This window comes from Callithrix jacchus, chromosome 5, assembly GCF_049354715.1.
Source record: "Callithrix jacchus isolate 240 chromosome 5, calJac240_pri, whole genome shotgun sequence".
NCBI classification, from domain to species: Eukaryota; Metazoa; Chordata; class Mammalia; order Primates; family Cebidae; genus Callithrix; species Callithrix jacchus.
The window spans coordinates 134735370-134760251 of NC_133506.1; the positions used below are offsets into that span (position 1 = coordinate 134735370).

General features: G+C 51.9%; 1 protein-coding gene across 2 annotated transcripts; it reads right to left on the minus strand.

The window, feature by feature from the left end:
• Positions 1 to 110: 110 nt before the first annotated feature.
• On the minus strand, positions 111 to 15918 carry CANT1 (calcium activated nucleotidase 1). Of its 2 annotated transcripts, none has more exons than XM_002748807.6 (4): positions 15828 to 15918; positions 5065 to 5714; positions 3305 to 3508; positions 111 to 2246 (listed from the first exon to the last, which is right to left on the minus strand). In XM_002748807.6, the coding sequence occupies exons 2-4, from the start codon at positions 5690 to 5692 to the stop codon at positions 1876 to 1878; spliced, it is 1203 nt and encodes a 400-aa protein (XP_002748853.1). In that variant the 5' UTR covers positions 5693 to 5714; positions 15828 to 15918; the 3' UTR covers positions 111 to 1875. The 2 variants fall into 2 exon arrangements, with proteins under 2 accessions (XP_002748853.1, XP_078230924.1); XM_078374798.1 differs by having other exon boundaries at positions 5065 to 5966.
• Positions 15919 to 24882: the final 8964 nt, after the last annotated feature.

A 24882-nucleotide genomic window follows, 5' to 3' on the forward strand; every position in this document is an offset into this window, starting at 1 on the left:
GCCCTGCCTTGGCCGATGTGCCCTGGGTTCTTCTGGAACGGCTCTCCCGTGGATCCTTGCCGAGAACACCTGGTTCTCCTTGCTGCTCACTCTCAGAAGAGACAGAGAACTACACGCCCTCAGACGCTTTATTGTTTACAAAACTGATGGGTCTCGGAGGGAAGGAACACAATCATTATGCTGACAGCAGCGAACAGAGGGAAAGAAAAGGTGAGCTTTAGAGTAATGGCAAATCACTGCCTGTGTGAAGAGGCTGCTCCCGGGCACCTGGGCTGTGGCTCAGGCACTGATATGAATACCTCAGCAAGGTCTCAAGTCCCCCAACCTTCCTGACTGCATCTCTGTTTTACATGACCCAGCCTGGACATCGAGGACAATGATCAAGGAGGCGGTTCAGAGACACAGCCAGGCAAAGTCAGGACAGACTCGGGGCTTCCAGGCTACGCCCGGTGAGAGCTGAGCTCTTCGGAAACGTGTCACATTCGGCATTCACTTCCTTCACTTCCTCCGCCACTTATGACATAGTGAGGGAAACAGACAAGCAGCTCGAGAGGGGTCCCTCCTGGCTGCCCTCCTCATAGCTGTGCTTGAGTTTCAAAAGAGGTTTTCGAGGGACCGGCACAGGGGCAGCCAGAGCCTCGCCCTCCCGTCCAGCATGGTCCCTCTGATGACGGGGGTGGGGTCGGGGTGAGGTAGTGCTGTGCGAGAGCACTGAGATGATGGAAACACCCTTCTCAGCCTGACCTCGGTCTAAACTCCCACTCTGCCTTCACCCTGGAGTGCCGGGAAGACAGCAGCGGCCCAGGCCTGGCCAATGCTCATGTGAGGTTTCCACAGAGAAGAGGCTGCAAAACTCCCTCTGGAAGAGGAGAAACAAAGGCCATGGAAAGAAACCCCAGGGAAGTGACAGGCCTGATTCACAGACCCTCCCCAGGACAAAGGAGCCCTGGGGCCACAGGTCACCTGAAGCCACGTCAGAAACCCCAAGGCAGGGAACGGCAGGGAATAAAAAATTCAAGTCGCTCATAAAAGTCCTGAAAGGCGTGACAATTTCTGACAGTTGCTGGGAAAAAGCAACATTTTATCTTTGCATCTGCTGGCCAAGAACTCTGAAACCTGATGCTTGGTTCACCAACTGTCACTCCGTCCTGCCAATCTCCTCTGCGGCTGGAGCGGGCTGGACTTCGCTCTGCGTGATAAGAGGTGGTGATTCCGTTTTATAAGAAAGGAAACTGCTTCAGTGAAAACGGGTTAATCATTAAAACTTCAAAGTGCTACATGGCCCCAGAATTCTCCCGAAGGGAGAAAGCAGTCACTGGCCAGATGAAGTGGAGATGGATTTATCAGAGGCCTGCCTGTGCAGCTGTGGGAGACGCATCCTGAGGGGCCTGCCCTCACTCGCTAATGGCCATGCAATGCCCTGCAATGGAAACATTTTCTTTTCCAAGGATCTGCAGGGGTGGACATGATGCCCCAGGCTCAGAGGAGGAAGAAAAGGGTGTGACCTGGGGGTCCCCAGCAGGCAGGTCCACCTCATGCTCACTGTTTTCTTGGGGTGAGGCACAGTGCTTGACAAATGGTAGGAGCTCCAGGGATATTTACTGAACAAAAGAACATAGAAAACAAAGGTGAGACGGAAGAGAGGGCCTGGCCACTTCCACAAGCTTTGACTCAATGCCTGAAGTGACCAATCTCACCACCAGAGGGCAGCATGGGGTGTTCAGAAGCACCCCTGCCCAGCCCAGGACCGGGCTCCCTGTCCAGGCCTCCAACCCAGACACAGTTCCCAAAAGCACAAATCAAACAGAAGTGCCCTCCTCTGGTTTTTATAAAAGCTGAGTCCTGATGGCCTTGCCCAACGTCTCCTGTTTTGAGCTAAATGAACTCGATGCCTTCGTACTTCACGCTTCCAATCTTGGTCTCGGGCAGGAGGAAGCGCCCGTCCAGCGTGAAGGCCATGATGTAGGTGGCCACTCTGCCGCTGTCCTCTTCGGACTTGAGGGCCACGATGATCTGGTCGTCGGTGTTGGGGATGAACTTGAAGGACGAGAAGCCGTGAGTGGGGACCACTTCCCCAACGTGGCTCACGGCAATGTCGCTGAAGTCGGGAGAGGCGCTTAGCAGCAGGTTGGTGCCCTTGTGCTCGTCATCCTTCTCACTGTACCGCTCTTGGCTGGCGCGGCGCGGCAGGAAGAACCAGCGCTGTAGCGTGTCGCTCCAGCAGGCAGACTCGTGGATGAGGTAGCCTGGGGACCGGGTGACCGTGGGTCAGACATGCACGTGGCCTGGCGCGCCCAGCCCCACGCCATCAGGCCGTGTGCAGCAAGCACGGGGCTGTGACCGCCAGGGGCCCACCAGCCCGCAGCAGCCCCCTCCCCAGCTCTTCAGGCTTCTGTGTCTACCGTTATTCCACACCCGGAACTTGTAGTACCCCCTTCCATCCTCCGAGAGCTGCCTGTGAGCTGCATCAGGGCTCTGGCTAAATGCAGCTTCCTTGGTGCCGATCCAGAGGAGCTCAAGGAAAAGGAAGAAACTCGAATTGGATGTGGGGAGGGATCTGGTGGGGAGGCTGCCAGGAAGAGGAGACAGTGCCTGGGCCCAAGGTGTGACTCAGTCACTTCCTCCTGAGCCTCAGGCACCTGAGGCCTGCTCCATCCTGAGAAAAGGGAGGCCACTGTGCTGCCAGCCCTGTGTTGGTGTGCACACCACAGCCCAGCACCAGCGGGGGGCGGACAGGGCCTGACCCCCAAACCACCCCCTGTGCAGACAACAGGGCCACAGGCTGGGATTCCAGGAGGCCAGCTGCCAGTCGGGTGGGTGGGGCAGGAAAGAGAAAATGGCTAGCTTGCCCCCAGAATCCACTGGCCTGAGGGAAGCCACCATCACAGGCAACCAAAATCACTAAAATCAAGCAAGAAACAGGCCTGGGAGGCCAGGCGTGGTGGCTCCCATTGGTAATCCCAGCATTTTGGGAGGCCGAGGCTGGTGGATCACCGGATCACCTGAGGCGTTCGAGACCATCCTAGATAACATGGTGAAATGTCATCTCTACTAAAAATACAAAAATTAGCCAGGCATGGTGGCACACACCTGTATTCCCAGCTACTGGGGAGGCTGAGGCAGGAGAATCACTTGAACCCAGGAGGCGGAGGTTGCAGTGAGCAGATAGCACCAATGCACTCCAGCCTGGGTGACAGAGCAAGAAAAAGAAGAAAAAAAAGGATCCTGGAGGCAAATGCAGGTGGGAAGTAGGTTCCCAGCGAGGGGCTGCAGAAGCCACACTGCGGGGCTGGGGAAATCTTACCTGGTGGCCGGATGCCGGCAGCGGCCCGCAGAGCATTGTAGTTGGACACCCAGTTCTCGTGGTCCACGCTGCCCTTGTGACCCACCACCTTTACCCATTCCGGGTTCTCATTCACCACGTCACCCGTGGTGGTCGTCCACTCCTTGCCCAGGCCGCCCACGTACAGACGCTCATCCTTCACCGCCAGCCACTCGGCCTTGAAGCCTGGCCAAGCAGAGCAGCATCCTGAGGCCCCGCACCTCCTCCTGCCCTCCCCTCAGTTCCTGAGGGTCCAGCCACCACTCGCAAGTCTCCTCTGATCCCCAACTCCCTGCTCAAGCCGTAACCCCCAACCTCAAGATGATCGTTCAAGGCTAGAAAAGCTGAGAAGTGCAGCACTCCAAAGGGGCACGTGTTTCCTGGGGAGTGTGCGCGCACCCTTGGCCGCACCTGAGCTCTGACGGAGCATCACTCTAACACCTGCAGCTGCAGAGGGGCTTGGCGTTGGGGCTCCCAGTCTTCCTTTCAGTGTATTTGTTCAGAAGCTGTTTTTGCTTTTTCTGAAACTGATTTATTTAAAGTCAGCCTGACTTTGAAGGCTCCACCCAGTTCAGGCTGTGTGGAGCTTGTGTTCTTCCAGAGGATTCTTACCATCCCTAGAGCCTGGTGTGCTCACTTCCGTTTGCTTTCCCTAAATTCTGCCACCCTCTCACCCTGAGAGCTGAAGCTGTGCCCCTCAACCCCCTGAGACCACAGCAGCTTCTGTATAGGGCCCTGGAGGGACCTGCTGTCTCCTGGGTCCCTTGTGCCATGAGATGCTCTCCACCCCCTGGGTCTTCCACCCCACCCGGATGACCTGAGCACAGCCCAACTCCAAAGCTCCCTTGACCCCACTTTCCTCCCTACCCAAGGGAAGGACAGAACTATGCCAGGGTTACCGAAAACCCGAAAATGCGAGGCAGGAAGTAGGCGACCAGCACTTTCTCTGCTTCCTCAGGTGAGGTCTGTCCCTGCCCGGCCCTGTGCAAACACTGAAGGTTTTATCACTGGGTGTGAGAGGGCTTGGCCGGCCAGGAGTTGTGTGTGCAGTTACTCCTTGACCTGAGAGAGCCTGCGGTGGCATGTAGCTTTCTAGAAGGCAGGGACCCACTGCCAGCCCAGACAAATGGAGCCATGTGCAGCTCCTCTGCCAGCGTCCTTGGTGCCTCCCGGCCCCTCCCTGCCCTGCAGAAGCAGCACCTCCTTTCTGGTGAACAAAAAGGCGGGACTCAGGCTGCACTGCACGGGGGGTGGCCGCAGCTCACTTGCCCCACCCTGCTGGGCTTCAGGGAGAGGAGGGCTGGGCAGCAGGGAGAGGAGGGCTGGGTAGCAGGAGTTCACCCTTCAGTAACATGAAACCAAAGTTTGGGTTTTACGTGAGAACCATCTGACCCATGGCTGTTGAGATACATCCCAGCATGCTCCTGAGAAGCTCTGAAGGTTCCCAGAGGTTCTCACGGCAGCCGCAATGCAGCCGAAAAACATCCAGGAAAGATCCCCACTTCTCCCACAGGCCGCTAGTGATAAGCTCTCACACCCAGAATCTGCTCGGTGTGAAGTGACAGAGGCTGCCCTCCCGCCTAGGGGTCAGGAGGCCGAAGGTCAGAGCAGGAGGGAGACATGTTCTCCCATCACGCCGCCGCCTTCTGGGCATGTGAATTCTTTACACTTGCCTGTGTTTGCCAGCCAGCCCCGTGCCCCTACACTCACCCACATCTCCATAGCCCTCGGGGTCCACTTACCTTTCTCCACGGTGCCGTCGCCGTCAGACAGAATCACCCAGGGCACGGCTTTGCTGCCTGCGATCTGGTAGACGACCCCTGTCCGGTCATCCACGGAGTAGAGCTTCCCATTGAACACAATCAGGTCAGAGAGCTCCATGCCTCTCCCCTTCTCCGCCAGGTGGGACTCCAGGACCCCGTGGTCTTTGTCCCACTCCACGGCCACCCTGTCCCCGCTGTCTGACAGGGTCAGGTGGCCCTTTTTCAGGTAACTGAACCAGGTGTTCTCCTCTGGGGCCCTAGACTCTGTGTCCAGGTCAGCGATAACTGCAATTCGGTACCGAATCCCAGCCGGCGTCCTTTGTGGGGGCGAAAGGGGGTAGGTGTCATTGTACCAGTTGGCGGGTGTCCGGCTGAGCCTCCAGTTATGTGCGTTGTGGGTGGGGGGCCTGCCGGGGGCCGGGCGGTGGGAGCAGAGCAGCCAGAGGATGGCGGCCCCCAGGAATAGCAAGATGACCTTCCAGCGGAGGCGGAAGCGGGGGTCCGCAGCCTTGGTCATGGACGCCAGCACAGGAAGGCCCCCCACACTGATCCGGAGGGAGTGCATGGACTCATTCCATTCCGGGTGCTCAGACAGCTGCAGGGACATCAGCAGGGCAGTCAGGCAGGTCCTGCATAGCCAGGGAGGGAGGAGAGAAGTCAGTGTGCCCACAAGCTCAGTCCCGGCTCAGTTCCGGAAGCTGAGCGCTGGAGGCTGACTCTCCCGGAAGAAATGGTATGTCACTTTGTGGCCATTCTTACTCCCTTGGCTTCATGAATCCCTGACTCTAGCAGCATCTTTGTTTACTTTCATTCAGCAAGACGTGAAGTCTTTCCAGAGCAGAATTGTTCCATCTCCTGACCCAGCTGGCATGGTAAGGAAGCTGAGTGAGAGACGGGAGTTCCATGTGGGCTGTGCTCTGTGATCCTTCTCAAGAGAGAAGTGCCGGAAGTCAGGTGGGAGGGGAAGGTTGATGGGTGGGGTGGGATAGGGTCACAGACAGGGTACAGGTCTATATTTTACTCAAATGCCACCTCATCCAAGAAGCCCTCCCTGACTGTCCTGCTGCCGACATCACCCTCCGTCCCTGAGTCCTTGGCACTTGTCCCCACCTGATGAGAATACAGTACACAGTTATTGGTTTGTTTCTGTCTCCAGCTCTGTATCCCCGGCATATCTGTGCCTTGGCTCCAAAGAACTGCTGGGCTCATCGTGGGGCCTGGCTTAGCTGCAGGCCCCTTCCAGGCCACCCTCCACCCCAGGCGTGGCTCTGTGGAAGAGCCCCAGGGTCAGGGTGCTGGTGGCAGCCAGGAGCTGCAGCCCTTCCCCGCTGCTGCCAACCCCACTTTCTGGGCATACAGCACGATGGTCAGTGCAGCCACAGGGCGCCAGGCCCGTCTGCACCGCCTCGGTGAGAGCTGCCTGTTTCCAGACAGCCGACAAGTGCCACTCGGGGTGTGGGGAGACGGCTCCCGATGACCATTGACCCTCATTGAACCCTGGCCTGGGAAGCTTCCCTGGCTGGGTCCTCAAGCAAACAACAGAACAGCAAATGTGTGGCTTTATGGGCAGACGCTGTCCTCCCGGCCAGGGCTATTGTCCCCTGTCCTCTAATAGGCTAGAGTCCTAGTCAGCTCTTCTGGGAAGGGCTTGGGGACTCCAGTGGCTTTGTGCAATTCTGGGCCCCAAATGCGTGGAGCATGAGGCCCTGGTGCATAGTGGCCAGGGACAGACACCCCCACCAGAGATACCCCTTCTCCAAGCTGCGGGCCGCTGGGCTGAGAAGATGCAAAAGCAGGATGACAGTTCCACGTGGAAGCCTGCCCCCGGAGCTTTCGGGCAGGTTTTAGCCCCCAGGGCCAGGTTCAAAGAGTGAATAAGGCCTATAGGTAGGGCCTGCTGCTCAGAGTGAGCATCCTAACAGGAGAGCGGAGCTGCCTGCAGTTCCTCCAGGCCCACAGAGAAGACTCCTTGCTCCCTTAAAGGGGCAGGCCTGTCAGGACCCCCTGAGGTGGTTACAGGGCTGGTCATTGGGGCCTTCCAGGCAGCAGGGCTGGAGTTCCCAGCACTGGACATCCTCCTCTGGCCAGGCCCGGGCCCCGCCCCTCCCAGCCCCTTTTCCAGCTCCGAGGCTTCAAATCCCAGCCAGGCCCCAGAAGTCTCCTCTGGGCTCTGAAGTACTCTACTTCACCTCCTGTGCAAATTCCACCTACATTTCTTTTTTCGTTTCTTTTTTTGAGAAAGGGCCTCACTCTGTTGCCCAGGCTGGAGAGCAGCTGCATGATCACGCTCACTGCAGCCTCAACCTCCTGGGCTCATGTGATCCTCCCACCTCAGCCTCCCAAGCAGTTGAGAACCACGGTCATGTGCCACCATGCACAGCTAATTGTTAAATTTTTTATAGAGATGAGGCCTCATTATATTGCCCAGGCTCGTCTTGAATGCCTGGGCTCAAGAGATCCTGCTGCCTCAGCCTCCCAAAGTGCTGGGATTGCAGGTGCCAACGCCCGCACCCCACCTTACCTGCATTTCTGACATGTCTTAGACACGTTTCAAGACACAAGTACTATTCAGCTCTTCCCTCAGCCTAAGTGCTCCTGATCTCCCTGTGGGAAGGGTAGTGGTGACTCGTGGCCACCGTGTCCACAGTGGCCTGGTTCAAGCTCTCTTGGGACCCTGGGAGCTGTGCTATTCTGTGTGAATATTATACTCCGATAAAAACATAAGACAACGCCACCACAGAAAACCTGAGTGGCCTCATCCTCTGCTTTCCCTCCTCAACACTGACTTTGGGGCAGGTTCTGTCCTCTTGCACGGCCCTTCCTCACTGTGCCACACCAGCTGCCTCCCTCCATCCCCCCGGCTGCTTCCCCACCCCCAATGCTCACCATGGAGTCCCTGTGCCAGCTGCCACCCCACCACTATCCCGACACTCCCTCGCCACCCGCCATGAAGGGGCGTCCATTAGATGGCACACTCCCAGCTTCGGCGGCTTCCTCAGCTCCCTGGGATGAACCCACTCTGCTCCCATCACTCAGCCCTCACACTGCACCGTCTCCTCTGCCTGCCACCAGCCATGTGGGCCTCCTTCTGTCCCCTGACCACATTGGCCTCGTCCCCAGGGCAGAGCCTGCAGTTCCCCTGCCTGGAACAGCTGGGCCTGCTCTTCATACAGGCACTCAGTTTCTCCAACAGGGCATCGGCAACTCAGGAACACCTGCCCGGCCGCCCTCCCTCCCATGCAGCTCCGGCTCTCCCACCATCCCTCCCACCATCCCTGCCTGGCTAGGTGAGTATTTATGCTCCGGGCAGGGACTTGCCCACTGTCACAGCCCTAGCACCTGATGCACTGCCAGGCAGGGAGCAGGTGGTTTGCACACATTGGCTGAAGGGACAGAGATGCCAGGTGGGCCATCAGCTACTTCAACAGCCCCTCTGCACCCTGCCAGGGGCCCACCTTCATCCTACTGTGAACCCACGGCCCGGATCAAGCCCCAGATCAAGCTGCTCAGCTGCCGCACATGAGCTGTAGGCCCAGGAAGACGGTGCCTGCCAGCACAGCCTGGGGTCAGGCACTGTGCTGTGCCGCCGCCGGCCCCTGGAACCCTCATGTTCCCCATTCAACTCCCCCAGCACTCAGTGAATCACTGCACCTTCACCAATCCTGACAAACCTCAGGCCCACTTCTCCCAGGAGACCACTCTGTGGCCACCTTCAGCAGCTGAGGCCCGTGGGTGCCACGCAGGTCAGTCCCCCCAGCCGCCAGGTGCCTGCTCTTCTGGTTCCTCCCTCCCATCCCCAGGTGGCCCAAGTCTCCCACCTTGTCACCATCTCACCTCCAGACCCTACACTCCCAGAGACACTCAACTGCTGCCGAATAAATGGTGAATCTGAATCAAGGAAAACCCTTCTCTGAGTCCCCAGCACCTCTGTCTCTCCCCACCACTGCCCAGGCCCCTCACCCACACCTACACCCTCTCTTCCTTCTCGGCTAATCCTTGAAAGCAGTCGACCTGAAGCCTGCACCAGCGGCAAACCCAGAGACCACATCCCCCGGTCGTCCCTCCTGGAGGTAGGGAGGCACTCTCTGCTGGCCTCCTCCCAGGCAGGTCTTCCAGTCCCCAGTGCTGGCAGGGGACAGAGCCCACTGACCTCTCCCAGGGCCTGGTTTCTAGGGTGAAGACCCCCACACCTTTCTAGCCTGACCCAGTCTCTCAGCCTTGTCCCACAGGCACCGCAAACAAGGTCCTCCTCCCCTGGCCCTCAGGAGCCATCATGGGAAGCAATTAGTACTAACCCTCCTCCCTCCTCAGCCCCACATGCATCTGCCCAGCTCTAGACCTGTCCCCTTCTCCCCACCCATCCACACAGCCCAGCTCCAGTTCCCTCTCACCCTGGTGACTCTCAGAGGCCTCCTAATGATCTAGACCAAGCTTGTCCACCATGTGGCCCGGGATGACTTTGAATACAGCTCAACACAAATTCGTCAACTTTCTTAAGACATGATGAGATTTTCTCTTCAGCTCATGAGCTATCAGTGTATCTTACATGTGGCCCAAGACAATCGTCCCAATGCAGCCCAGGGAAGCCGAAAGATTGGACACCCCTGATCTAGACCATCTGGGCTCAGCCAAGGGACTTCTCGGCTCAGTTTACTTCCTGGAGCCATGCTGACGGCCAGGCCAGATGCTCAGGGTAGAGAACTCTGCATAGGGCCTGGCTGCTACTGCCTCTCATTCACTCTACAAGCACCCTCTCACCTGCTGGAGAACTGCAAACTACCATCCCTGGGCCAAATCCAGTCCCCCACCTGGCGTATAGACGCGGCCTGGTGTGTGGACGTGGCCTGGTGTGTAGGTGTGGCCTGGTGTGTGGACATGGCCTGGTGTGTAGGTGTGGCCTGGTGTGTAGGTGTGGCCTGGTGTGTGGACGTTGCCTGGTATGTAGGTGCACATGGCCTGGTGTGTAGGTGCGGCCTAGTGTTTAGGTGCAGCCTGGTGTGTAGATGCAGCCGATTAAAGCCAGCTCAGATTCTTTCCTGGCATGCTGAGTCCAACTGCAGAGCTGGGTGGTCGCGACAGACTGTGGAGGCTGAAAACACCAAGTCCCCGTCCCCTGACAGATCCCTGGTCAAGACCATCTCAAATCATCCTTCACAAAACCGACAGAAGAATTCTTCCAAAAAAGCAAATCTGGATTCAAACTCTAGTAGATCTCAATGCCTTCCATCTAAAGGACAAATGTCTCAGCCTGCAGAGAAAGCCTCACTGGGTTTCTCTGCCTGTCTTCCCAGGAGCGGGACTGCTCCCAGGTCCCTGTGCAACACCGCACGCCTTACTGTCTCGGACTCCTGGCATCCACACTGCTGCAGATGCTGCTCCCCAGCTGGGATGCTCACCGACCACACGGAACGGTCTTGCTGATTCCCCAGAGCTAACAGAGGGGCAGAGACGCTGGGGACTCAGATTACCTTTGGTTAAACAAGGGAGTGACTACTTTCAGTGACAAGAGAACTCTGTGTACCTTCCAGAGAATTCCTTTAACTTCAGTACCAGAACACCTTCCCCTGGGCTTCATCTCTCCTTCAGTACCCCAAGAAATTACTTTTATTTTGCTGAAAAGTTTCAAATCAGATGACTCTGCCACGGCCTGTGCTGTGTATCAGCTACCACTGGCTGGAAACTGCCTGGGGTGTCTGGGTGCTGGGGCCTGCTGCAGACAAGAGCTAGCATGTTCTTTGCTGGTGGGTGAGGGTAGGGGGTTCTTTGTGTGTTCCCAGACAGGAACAACAGAAATGAACCGGTGAGGGTAAGACATAAGATGGATAACAAAGCCCTTTCCAGAAGAAAGGGCCCCTGTGAGGCTTCTCCCTGCACTCCTCAAAGCTTTAAGCAGTTTAAATGTTTGCTTTATTGTAAAAAGAAGTTTTTCAACCCCAGTGCCTGCAGCATAATGTTCTGATTTTAGATAATCAGCAACAAGAGGACCCAGAAACTACAGCAAAGTCGTGGGTTCAAGGTCAGCCAGGCTCTCCTGTTCAGGCGGGGCTGCAGGCTCAGGGGCCTAGGGGACAGCACCCCTGCTGCTGCCTGGAGAGCACTCACAGGAGTGGCAACTACCTGAAAGGCTCATAGGGACCATGAGGCATCTGTCCATCCCACAGGATACTCCCAGAGCAAGAGTGAAGCCATGAGTTAGGGAGGAGGGGTTAGGGTGAGGGGAGTTAGGAAGGGGGGCAGTTAGGAAGAGGGGGAGTTAGGAGAGGGGAGTTAGGAAGGCGGAGTTAGGGAGAGGGGAGTTAGGAAGGGGGAGTCAGGGAGGGGAGTTAGGGAGAGGGGATTTAGGGAGGTGAGTTAGGAAGGGGGAGATAGGGAGAAGGGAGTTAGGAAGGGGGAGTTAGGGAGAGAGGAGTTAGGAAGGGGGGTTATGGATAGGGAGGCTGGGAGGGAGTTAGGGATGGGGAAGTAAGGGAGGGGAGATTTAGGGAGGAGAAAGTTAGGGAGGGGGAGTTATGAAGTGGGGGTTGGGGAGAGGGAGGTTAGGGAGGGGGTGGTTAGGGAGGGGGATTAGGGAGGGGAGATTTAAGGAGGGTTTGGGGAGGGGCGAGTTAGGGAGGTGAAAGTTAGGGAGGGGGAGTTAGGGAGGTGGATTAGGGAGGAAGAGTTAGGGAGAGGGTAGTTAGGAGCAGGGAGTTAGGGAAACAGTTGGCTTTTCTCTGTGGGACCGCGGGGGCCTCTTCCTGCTGCTTCCTTTTCCCAGGAGCAAGCCATGGGCTCAGGGGCCACCTACCTCCCGAGGCTATCCCCAGGCCTGCCGCTGCCCTCTCTGAAAGTCTATGTTGAAGGGAGTGGTGACTCCCTGGACAGCAGACAGCCGAGAGAGTCTGTTTCTCCCGCTTCCTGCAGGGGTGGAATAGGACAGGTGGCAGAACCAGCAGCTTTAGTGAGGGCTGCCCGGCTCCTCCCTTTCAGGGTCTTGGAAGGGCAGGAAGCAACAGCATCAGGTTGAGAAGACACTACATCCTAGCCCCCACCTCATTGGCAGGGACAGGCAGGCAGGTGGCGGACACGCCAACCCTTTATCCTTGGAGAAGAGCTACCTAGAGAGCAGGCAGGCAGGCCTCACAGTGCCCACTGTGTTCACAGAGCAAACCCCGCTGACCTCACACTCTTCAGCACGGCCCAGGCAGCAGCCAGGGCCTCCAAACACCCATGCTAACAGCGCCAGAGAACACAGTGGTGCATCTGAAAGAAACATTTATTAATGCCTGCTGTGGGCCAGACGCCTTGAAAATGTTACCTGATTCCTGCTTTTGCACCTGCGAGGCTAATTATCGTACTTGAAAATTCCGTTTCAAATCCACACTGGGGTGGGCAGCACAAGGAAACCAGAAAGGAGGGAGAAGGTCACAGGGAGCCTGTCCTTTAGGGTTACTGAGGCCATCCTGCCTCCACAGATAGCACCCTCCTTAGAGCCAAGCTCAGGATCTTACTGTCTTCTGCACCTGTCCCCAGTGTCCCGTATCTGGCACACAGCAAGCAGCAGGCGCCGTCCTGTAGACCAAAGCCTGGCAGGGGTCATGGGCTGCACTCCTTTCTCAGGCTCTCAGGAGAAGCCATTCCCGTGCCTCTACCAGCTTCTGGAGGCACCTACATTCCTCGCCTGGTGGCCCCTCCTCCTCCTCCAAGCCCCACCCACCACACATCTCCAAGCCTCTTGGCCTTCACTTCCATCTTCTGTTCTTATGGACTCTGTGATGACACTGGGCTCCCTGGGAAAATCCAGGATCATCTCGCTATTTTATGGTGGGCTGATTAACAACCTTAATTCCCCTTTGCCATGTAATGTAGTATCTTTACAAGCTCAGAAGGCAGGACGTGGACACCTCGGGGAGCTATTACTCCACCAATCGCAGGAGAAAGATGGGGAAAGAGTCCCCAGGTTTTCCAAGGGCCAGGACCAGTCACTGTCTATGGGGTAGGTGCACAGCTTCAGACCCTGTACGGTTTGCACTTACTGCACCGTAAAGAGGCTGTGTCTGCTTAATTTTTATCATTGATGTTATACTTGGAGGGATTTTAGCCAAAAAGTGACCTTGGAATGTCCCAGTTGAAAGGGACATTCCAAATGGCACCACACATCTGGAAAGCTGTCCTTTTCCAGAATGTGTGAAAATAAAGGGCTGGGATCATCCCCCGATGGAGCTGGATCAGGACTGGCTTCTACACCACAGTGGCGCCTCTGTGAGCCACCTGCCCACAGCCACTCTCTCATTTCACACTTTCCTCAGGGCCTGGCTCCTGGGACACTAAGGCTGCATCTCCAGGACTTTCATTCAACCCAGCAAGACCCTCAGAGCCATTCTGGGGGGTCCCAATTTCATCTCTGCCCCACCCCCACATGGTAGCATCAACTCTTGAGCCAGACTTCGGCACCTTCCTCACTTCCCATAGATCCATCCCAGAGGAACGGGGAAGCAGTGTCCTGCCTGGGAACCAGGAGCAGTGGGCTCCACCTCCCCACTGCACACAAGACAGAGACGAGGAGGGGCCAAGAGAAAAAACAGAACAACTGCACAAACAGACTTCTCCATCGTCAGAATCATTCTTTCCTAATTAACCGTCTTGATTAAAAGAAAAGGAAAATCAACGTGAACATTCTTAAAAATCAATATAAAAGTTTTTAATTCGCTTGATATTGGCACTTCACAAGAGCTTTCCAGGAAATTTTGACAGCTGAGAGAGAACTGAATTAAAAGAATCAATGCTATGTCCCTTCAGCACCCCGGTACCATTCTACAAACAACAGAAAAAGGACTTTTGTCATAGTACTGACCCATTTCAGGATGTGGACAATAGTTCCAGGTCTCAGACCTTCTGTTTGTGAAAGAGAAAACACTACAGCATTTATACGTCTACTTACATGGCTCAGAAAGTACTGAGACTCTGATGACGGGCGGTATGTACTTGTGGGAGCTTGCACAGGCACAGACACCCCGAGAGCCACATCCAGGGAGCAGGGTAAGAACGCCCACAGAGCAAGGAGAACTGCTCCTCCCACATCCTGGGTCTCCTCAGAACTCTGCAGCTCAGGGGGCCCTGCAGCTCAGGTGCACAGTGAGGTGGAGTACCGGGAGCTGACCCAACACATTTACTAAGCTGCCAAGGGCTAAGAAACTATGGTTATAGCCTCAGGATAAGAAAAGAGACCTCTGGCGAACAGAAGTGTCAAACCACAGATGTGCTCCTCCCGTGGGGGTGGGGTCTCAGGGTCCAGGGGTCCTACCCCACTGCCAGTGGACGGTTTCCTCTACCACCTTGTGACATGTCATTCTCTTTTGTGATCAGATTCATTTGGACATGAAAAAGTGACAGAAGACCTAGAATTTGGGACAGTGCCTGGACAAATCCATGCTTCACCTGAGTCCTGGCCCTGAAGACGCTTGGGACTGCCCCAACAGGAAACCCTTGCCACATCCAGAGGGGAGAGGGCTGGCTCCTTCAATGTGCCTTTCAGCAGGGGCCTGGGCTGGGATAGAGGGCTCATTGAGGCCAGTAGGGAGGAGCACGGGGAGGAGCCTGCAGCCATTCCACAGGCTCCAGGCAGACTATCAGGCTGAGAGGCCTGGGGTGGGGCTGGAGGGAGGGTCTGTGGCCCAGGACCTTTCTCAGCAAGGCTCCTCAGAGGGAGAGGGAGGAAGAGCTGGGAGGCGTGGTGGCTCCAGAAGGGCTGCAGCATCAGCTTCCTTTCCGGAGCCTTCTAGGACCTGACACTTGTTTCATGTTTGGTTGATTACACCGGAGGGCTAGCCAGATTCACTTGACACCAAGAGACTCACGTTCCCAAACCTCTGCTTTGTTGAAAATGTGGCAGGAAAGACTTGAGCATACAACCCCAAGAAGAAAATGAGAAATGGAGCTGGGCACTGAGACTGCTATGGAGACAGGGGCCACTAAGGCGGAAAGGTGCTTGGGAGAGAGGGACGTTAGCGTGGTCACAGGTGCTCTGTGCCAAGCCGAGGGATGCAGAGGGCAAGGGAAAGACCATTCGGAGGCAAAAGCAAAGGCAGCAGGCAACATGGATGGGCAAGGAGGTACCAGTCCCGGGGAATGAGAGAATCCAGACCAGAGGGCAGCAGGGGTGTGAGACAGGTACCGTGGGGAGGGCAAATCCTTTTTTTGCAGAAAGATGAGACTGAGCTGTGCTGCCTGGAGGAAGGCTCTAAACTGGATGAGGGCAGGGAGATCAAGGACTGGGATGGGGTGGGGAAGCCTCGCCTGCTACAAGTGTGACAAAGTGCCAGTAAGACGGAGAAAATGCCCTTATCAGTCAAGAGAGGCCCTGCATAGACCAGAGGAGGGGCGTCTGATGTCAGAGAGTGGTGGGAGGGGGTCATTCCCGGGGGTGTGCCCCACCCTAGCCAGAGGCGGGAGATGCCCACACTAATCAGAGGGAAATGGTCCCCACACTAGTCCCAGGGAAGAGGTGTCCCAAAAGTCAGAGAGGGTGGTGTCCACCGCCTGTCGGAAGACGGGAACTTTCCTCACAGGTCAGAGGGCGGCGTCCCAGTCCACTCTGCAAGTCAGGGGACAGAGGTCCCGCATGGGTGGGACGGGAAGCGGGCCTGAGGGGTCAGGGGGCGGGACGCGGTGGGGTGGGAGGGCGGCGGCAGGCTCCGGGACGGGGGCATGGCCCTCCGAGTCCATGGCGGGGACAGGGCGCCGGCGGCCGCAGAGTCACTCACCCGCTGCGGGGCCAGCTCCGGTGCCCGCGGGCGGTGGGGCCAGGCGGCGCGAACGGCCACGACCGAGCAGGGCGGCGGACTTCCGCCCCACAGCCGCTCGCCCCGCCTCCGGGCTCTCGCGCCAGGCAGCGTCTGCTCTGCGGCTGCGCCCGAGCGGCGCTGGTGCTGCTGGGAGCTGTGGTTTTTTTGTGTCCTGCGCCGGCGCGCTGGAGGAGTGGCGGGCTGGCTGCAGGCTGGAGGGGCGCGGGAGTCGGCGCTGGCACAAGAGGGCCCTCTTCCACCGCGTTGCGCTGGGAGGTGGGCCAAGCAGATCTTCTGGGGTGGGAAGCATGGCGGGGGGAAGGTGAAGCCTACCGAGGAGGGAAGTTCTCATTCCCTGAGCAAGACCCCTCGACCCTCGTGGTCTCGGGAGGTGGAAAGGCGTGAGCCACCCTCTTTCTCAGAAAGACAGCCCCTCTCCTTGGCCCTTCAAAACAGCCGCCTCCAGAGTGCTGCTGACCAGTTTCAAAAGCCAGGATCACGGAGGTCTGAGGCTGTAGGGTCCCGGGGTGGGGACGGTGGGGATGTTTCTCTGCAACCAATCTGCAATCCACAAACCTCCTGCCAAAAGAGGGTCTCTGATTCCTCCTTTCCCCTCCCTAGCCGCCGAGAACTTTTAGTGCACTGTGTTAAAAGGTTTCCCGGCCCCCCACCAATCTCAAAGTCCTAAGGAAGAAGGCTTGGTAGCCTTGGAGCCTCTGGCAGGAGAGCTTGGCAGGAGGGAGCACCAGCCCCCTGCCCACCTGCACTTTCAGCTTTCCTGCTCCATGCTAGCTACCTCCCCCGGCTTTCCCAAAAGCCTTCCGGTCAGTAACAGACACACAAGAGGAGGAGTTCAAATTATATAAATGATATGCAGTGAAAAATTAGCCTTACATTGCCGCTCTCCGTTCCCTGCCCAGAGGCGATCGCTATTTCTAGTTTCTTGTGATTCCTCTGAGAGATGTTATATGGTATTTAAACACGTCATAAACACATATCTTAAATTACCTTTAAATAGAAATGTGCTAAACACAGTGTTATGCACTTTTGGCTTTTGATTTTGGAGAGGAGACAGACCTTTCTGGAATTCATTAATGTTTCTGTCATGCTAAACTGAGTCCCAACCATGTTTCACATAGTACTCATTGTTAGGTCTCCAAGTCCAAGCTTGGCCATTATAGCCTTGGTGTCCCACATGTACACCTCCGGATGGTCTCCAGAAGCCAGAAGGTCTGAGGTAACGGCAAGTAACCAGGTGGTCACAGAAAGAAGTGAAACAGCTTGTTCCTGCCTCATCTAATTGCTCTACCCCTGCAACCTGCAACCATTGTTTCTGCTCAGCCTTGTGGAATTTCCCCTCTGGATACTGGGTTTCTCTAGGCACCCACCCCTGTGACTGTGTAATTTACAGCACCCTCCCCTCTGCTTGCAACCCATATCCTGCACCCTCATGATAGTGCCTGTTTGTAACAGATGACCCCTACCCTTGTGATCATGCATCTGTGATGCCCTTCCCCTCCCTAAAATAGATTATCACCTTTAACTGACCACTTGTCCCAACCTATAAAACCAACTCCTATCCCACTGCCCTTGGCTGACTCTCTTTTTGAACTCAGCCTGCCCGCACCCAGGTGAATAAACAGCCATGTTGCTCACACAAAGCCTGCTTGGTGGTCTTCTTAAACGAGCAACGTGCCTAACACTCATTATATTCAAAGCTTTGATTTTCTAAAAGATCTACACATGCCTTCCAGCTTAAGAAACAACACATTATTCCTGTATTTTTAAAGCTCTCCAGGTTCTTCTTCCTATTCTCAACTCCCCACTACCTACCCCGAGGTGGTAGCCACAATCCTGAATGTTGTGTTAATCATTCTCTTGCCTTATAATTTTAGCACACAGGTATGTGTCCCTAAACAATATATTGTTTAGTTCTGACTGTTTTAACCTTTGTAAAATGAAATAAAACTGTATTCAATGGATGAGAGATCCAGTTCCTCTGTCAGAGGCCTTTGAACCAGAGCAACTCCAGCTTGAATACGGGCTGTGTGAATGAGGCTGAGACCTGCTGGGCTGCATTCCCAGATTAGGCATTCTTAGTCACAGGAGGAGATAGGAGGTTACAGGTCACAAACAACCTGCTGATGAAACAGGAGGCAGTAAAGAAGCTGGTCAAAACCCTTCAAATTCAAGATGGCAATGAAAGTGACCTCTGCCATACTTGCTGCTAATTATACGCTAATTATAATGTATTACCATGCAGAAAGACACTCCCACCAGCGCCATGATGGTTTACAAATGCGATGGCAATGTCAGGAAGTTACCCTAGATGGTCTAACTGGCGAAAGAGCCCTCAGTTCCGGGGAAATCCCTGCCTCTTTCCCAGAAAACTCATGAATAATTCAACCCTTGTTTATCATATGAGCAAGAAAACAATAAAAATAGCCAACCAGCAGCCATTCTTTTATTCCTTTACTTTCTTGATAAACTTGCTTTCACTTTATTCTGTGGACTTACCCCAGATTCTTTCTGGTGGAAGATCCATGAACCCTCTCTTGGGGGCTGGATCAGGACCCCTTTCTGGTAACATCTTTCGCAAGAAACCACGAAGGGATCATACTGGAGAGACCTCTGACCCAAGGGAAATAGGCTGAGGCACCAGTTGGCCAACTTTGGGTAAGCAGTGGGTATTTTACCCAGGGTAATGGATGGAATTGGGTTTGAGGCCCCAATTAGGAGAGTTAGAATCCCTTCTAAGACACAGGGAGTTAGAGACCCCTCTTAGTAAACAACAAGAAGGCTTGTTGAAACGTGGATTCAAGACCCAACTGAGGAAAATTAGAAGTGACCCTTGGTAAGACCCCTCTTGCCTAAAAATGGACTCAGCCCTGCAGGATGCTAACCGCTATTCTCTTTGGATTTATTTGCCATGCCCTCTTTGCTGACGGCAGTGGGAGACAGGATTAAGTATGTGCAGGATCATGGGACCTGGGAATCTTTTTTCCTTCTCCAAAGGGGAAGACTTGAGAGCTGATGGGACTGCTAGGAAAGATCCCTTTTAACAAGCAGCTGCCTGAACTTTTGATTCAGTGTCACAGTAATGGATGGGTCTTTCTCCGGCTTCCTTTAGCTCCTCACCTCCGAAATCTACCACAGGCAGTGGTCTTCTCCCTTCCCTTTCCTCTCTCTCTCTCTCTCTTTCTTTCTTTCTTTTTTTTTTTTAAGAGGCGGTTTCACCATGATGGCCAGGCTGGTCTTGAACTCCTGACCTCAGGTGATCCACCCACCTCGGCCTCCCAAAGTGCTAGGATTACAGGGGTGAGCCACCGCACCTGGCACCTCTCTCTCTGTTTCTCGCCTTTCCCTCATCTGTCTTCTCTGTCACTCTGGATGACTGTCTACTCTTCCATGTTGTCCAAAACCACTTGTTGAAACTTCTGGTTGGCAGTCATTCCACCCAACTTTGAATGGATTAGAGACTACAGAGACCGACGGGGGAATTTTTGAGCTTGCCAGGTCAGTATTTGGTGCTGAGGGGGTGGCTAATGTCTATGTTTTGTCAAGTGTGTTTTGTTCTGCCCGGAACGGACAATGTGGATTTGGTTCCTGCAATGCAACGTGCTGAGCAGCACCTTGCAAAATTGAGAGGCTTTTGCCTGGGTTCCATGAAGTGGAAAACAGTGATAATTCCTTTGTGGTGTGACTTGGCCCCCACAGTTATGGTGCTGTGAGGCAGGGTGGCTAGGGCTGCGTAGGGAAAGGGATCCCAGAAACCTGGCATGTTGGCAAAAGGGTAAGAATTTCTTACTCGTCAGGCCTCTGAGTAATTATAATTGTCTCTCCCTCTCTGTGCAAACCATTTGAGTGAATGCTAAAAATCATGGTCTCCTCTGCAAGGTTTTGATGAATGGGAGAAAGGATTTGTGAGGCTAGTCTTAGGCTGTGATGAATCTGGTGCACTTTGCGCTATGAATTTGTCTTTCTGTGTCATTCTGTCATAAATGGGATATCATAGGATAGAATGTGGGCCTAGGACCGCTGTGAGCCCACTATTTGGGCTGGCCCAGCAAACTGGTCAGCTGCCAACTTTGCTGCAGGCCACTGGAACAAAAACTGGATGTGGATTCCCCCTCGTCTTGTGTTATGTCCTTGGGAGCTTGACCTTGTGACCATGTGGGGGTACTTACTCTCGGTCTCCACCACCCGCGTGAGTCATATTTTAGTACCAAAAATACATAAAAGAGTTCTATTTAATTGGCTTAAAGAAAAACAAGCAGTTAAATAAAATATTTCACCAGAAAAATTAAAATATTAATGCCTTTTTGTTCACATGACTTTAGTAATCTTTGGAAAAAAAAGGCAGTTTTAAGGATTATTGGTAAAATAAAAATGTCTTCGAAATTTAGACATTAGGTCTAAATTAGTCAGGTCAGATACTATGTTCGATAAACTACTTCTTTGACTTTTGATAATTGTTCAACTTACCTCCTTTGGAGCCATTACGTGGGAACATATGGAGTTAGCCATGCCCCTAGCTATGCTGGAAAGAATCAGACCTTATCTGCACCTTTGTCTGGTGCCCTAAGCTCCACACCTGATATACAAATAAAATCACTTACTTACCAGGGTTTTTTTGGGCCAAAAATGAAAGTTCCTAAGAGTTAACACTGTAATACGTGTAACAGATTACTGGAGAGTAATCTCATGCACAGAGTATAAGGAAAGTATAATGTGTACTTGGTAAAAGATTATAAGAAGGCATAGGAAGACAGGATGTTTTGCCTGGTTTGGAAGGTTGAAAGATTGTTCTTAGATAGGATGAAACAGAAGGTTTAAGCAGCTTGTGGAAGGGTTGTGAAAGATGAATCTTATAGAAGGAATTCTCTGTGTGAACATATTGGCCAAAGTTAAAGGAGTATTAGTCAGTTTCTCCCTACATTGAACACTGGAATAAGAGCACAACAGGGTTTTCTTAAAGCATTGGGATACTCTTTAACAAAAAAAAAATTGTAAAGGGTTATAAAAGGTTTATGAAAATCTTACCTTATGGTCAAACTGATTGAAGTCAGAAAAGTTTGTCTGTAAAGTTTTACTGGGAATCGAATTTGACATCAATAGTATACTATTGCAAAGGTGAAATTTGGCTTTCTCTCTTGAACAAGATTTTCATGTAATATTAAAAGATAATGAAAGATTTTTGTTTGCCTTTTAAATAAACTAGAGGAAGAAGAAGGGAAAGAAAAGAGACAGATTGTTTGGAGAGTTAAATCTTCCCTCTATCAATGGGTAAAGGTTTTTGTCTTTTTAAAATTGTTGAGTTACCATTTTGGCTAAATAAATGACTTATGGTGACCTGGAATTTTATTTTATAATATCAAGTGTTTTAAACTTTGATATTTGACAAACTTTCCAAAATCAGATTCTAAATATGTATTTTTCTGACATGATTAATCCTTTTAGATGGTTAAAAACCCTAAAGTCCAAAAGAGACTTATTTGGTATATTAAAATTGTACAGGAAGCATTGTCAAATATGAAATGGTGTTTGGCTTTCTTTAGACCATATTTGAATAATATGTTATTGGTATGTGTTCTAAAATTACAGGAAAATTCCTATAATGACTTAGTGTATGTTATTAGTGACTTAGTGTATATTATCAGTAATAATTATAATTGTTATGTAAAATTGTGTGCTACAGAAGTAATGAAATTTCCTTGTCAATTGCATCTTTGACTGTGGCTGTTCTAAGACTTTTTGTCATTCACAGACAATTATTGTCTTGTTTTAATCCTCTTCAAATGAAGGTTTATAACCAGCTATAGGATACTGACAATTACTCTTAAATGCAAGCCTCTGATAACTTTGAAAAGTGTGCCATTAAAATACAGAGGAAGAAAAAAGCTTCCAAGACTCTTTTGGAAAAATAATGTGTTCTTAAATATTGTGCATAACAGAAATTAATTGCACAGACTAATGAAAGATGGAAATAATCTTTTTATGACTTTTTTCTTAAAATGTTGCTGATCCTTTCTGTTTTGTTTTTCGGAGTCAAGCAAACTTTTCTTTTGAACTATTTACAGCTTTTAACAGTTGAGTAAAATATATCTCGGTAAACAAAATTTGGAGCATATTTCTTTCTCTCTACCTGATTTATCCAAAATTTGAAAACTATTTGTGAGTATTCTTAATTTATGGCAAGATATTAATAATTATTTGCATAAGTGCAATAAAAATCTGTTTTCTTTTGTAACAGGACACAATTGGAGAAACTGGTTTATATCAAGGCTTTGAATGGAATGGTATGCTTTCAAATATAAACAAACTGCCTTAAGGAATCAAAGTTGACTTATAGAGCTAATAAAATGTCCTTGGGAAAACTGGCTTTATACCTTGTCTGTGCAGCCCCTGTACAGGGTTCCTGACATGTAGTAAGTAGAGAATGTCACTTTGTGACAGGTCCAGAAGCCCTAAGTTATATTGGGACCTTGAGAGGATCATACAGGTAATTGAAGGTATAAGCCCATGGCTGGGCAAGGCTTTAAAAAAGTCAAATATAAGATTCCTTATGGAACAAGGTTCCATCAAAGCCAATTTTAAAAAAAAGAGCCTATATGATGAATAATTATTCTTGCTGCACTTTATGCAAATAATCATGCCAAGTATGGTAAGACTAAAGCTTATTTCACAAGCAAGTCCTACCATTATTTGTTTTTAATAAAAATGGGGACTAGAGAGAGAAAAATTATGTTTCAAAAACTGTGGTACGCCCATTGTTAGATTCTAGTCTCACTGATTGTTTTTTTTTCCCCTACAATCTAGACTGACCCTGCTTATTTCTGTGAACCAACCAGTGATCTCTGGCTACAGCTCAGAACAAATAATAGGGATGGGTAACATAAGAAAAATCTGGATTAGTATTCTAATGCGGCATATATTGGAATCTGTTAGCAACCCCATATCAGCTTAGTTCCAACAGTTGGGCAGTTATTGGAATGCCTTCTTATTTAATTTATTTGGGACAAAGCATTAGTCCATTCAGACACTGCTATAGAGAAATACCCCAGACTGGGTAATTTATAAAGCAACAGGGTTTAATGGCTCACAGTCCTGCAGACTATACAGGAAGCATGGCAGCATCTGCTTCTGGAGAGGCCCCAGGGAGCTTTTAGTCATGGCCTAAGGCAAAGTGAGGGCCAGGTATCTTACATGGGAGGAGCGGGAGAAAGAGAGAGAGAGGGAGAAGGAACCATACACTTTTAAACAACCAGATCTCATGAGAACTCACTCACTATCAGGACCAAGGGGGATGATGCCAAACTATTCATGAGATCCACCCTGTGATCCAATCACTTCCCATCAACTTTGGGGATTATAACTGGACATGAGATTTGGTGAGGACACAGATCCAAACCGTATCAGATAATTTTACTTATTTTGCTTTACTATTGTGGAATATGTTGCTGTTGCATACCTTGCATAGGAATGGAGAATAAGCTTGCCCAACACTGAATATTTGCTAATCTTCCAGATACCACCTTTTGTTGGAACTCAGAGTTATGAATGGCCCTCACTGTGCTGATGCTTTCTCACTGAATTCCTCTCTACCCTGAATACAAAAGACCTTCCTAGTCAGGTGGGAATATCTTTACTCCTATTTAGCCTGAAGAAACTACAGAAGAGGAATCTTCCTACCTTTACAACCCGTAGGATTAAGGGTCCTCTTGTGAAATGGAGGGGGAAATATGTCAGAGGCATTGGAATCAGAGCAACTTCAACTTGAATAGGGGCTGGGTAAAATGAGGCAGAGACCTGTTGGGCGGCATTCCTGGGAGGTTAGGCATTTTCACCCCCTGGGGTCTGAGATGAGATAGGAGGTCACAAGTCCAGGCCACAGAGACCCTGCTCAGATAACAGGATGCCATATAAAAGCGGGCCACAACCTGCCAAAACCAAGATGGCAACAAAAGTGACTTCTAGTTGTCCCACTACTCATTATATCCTAATCATAATGCATTAGCATGCCAAAAACACTCCCACCAGTGCCATGCCAGCTTACAAAGGCCATGGCAACGCTGGAAGTTTCCCTGTGTGGTCTGCGAGGGGAAGGAACCCTCAATTCCAAGAAATTTCTACCCCTTTTCCAGAAAGCTCATGAACAATCTACCCCTTGTTTAGCATATTATCAAGACATAACCATAAAAATAGCCAACCAGCAGCCCTCAGGGGCCTTCCCTCCTTCCTTCCCTCCCTCCCTCCCTTCCTCCTTCCTTCTCTTTCTTTCCTTTGTTCTTCTTTCCTTCCTTTTTTCCTTCCTTCTTTTCTTTTTCTCTTTCTTTCTTTCTCTCCTTCCTTCTCTCTTTCTCTCTTTCCCTTTCTTTCTGAAGGAGTCTTGCTCTGTCACCTAGGCTGGAGTTCAGTGGCATGATCTTGGCTTACTGCAACTGCTGCCTCCAGGGTTCAAGCAATTCTCCTGCCTCAGTTTCTTGAGTAGCTGGGACTACAGGCACATGCCACCATGCTTGGCTAATTTTTGTTTGTTTGTATTTTTAGTAGAGATGGGGTTTCACCATGTTAGCCAGAATGGTATCGATCTCCTGACCTCATGATCTGCCTGCCTTGGCCTCCCAAAGTGCTGGGATTACAGGCGTGAGCCACCGTGTCTGTCTTACTTCTCACCTGCTTGCCTGCCCTCCCTCCCTCCCTCCCTCCCTCTCTCCTTCCTTCCTTCCTTCCTTCCTTCCTTCCTTCCTTCCTTCCTTCCTTCCCTCCCTCCCTCCCTCCCTTCCTCTTTCCTTCCTTCCTTCCTTTTTTTTTTTTGACAGAGTCTCACTCTATTGCCCAGGCTGGAGTGCAGTGGCACAGTCTTGGCTCACTGTTACCTCCACCTCCCAGGGTCAAGTGATTCTTATGCCACAGCCTTCTGAGTAGCTGGGATTACAGGTATGTACCACAGTGACAGGCTAATTTTTGTATTTTTAATAGAGACGGGGTTTGCCATGTTGGCCAGGCTGGTCTTGAACTCCTGACCTTGTGA

What these genes read in the sequence shown, in the direction of transcription:
- CANT1 (XM_002748807.6), bottom strand. Translation starts at nt 5,692, where the DNA reads ATGTCCCTGCAGCTGTCTGAGCACCCGGAATGGAATGAGTCCATGCAC. An exon ending in CGACGGCACCGTGGAGAAAG is followed by an intron (nt 3,509 to 5,064) that starts GTAAGTGGACCC and finishes CTGCTTGGCCAG; the next exon opens with GCTTCAAGGCCGAGTGGCTG. An exon ending in TGCCGGCATCCGGCCACCAG is followed by an intron (nt 2,247 to 3,304) that starts GTAAGATTTCCC and finishes CCCGGTCCCCAG; the next exon opens with GCTACCTCATCCACGAGTCT.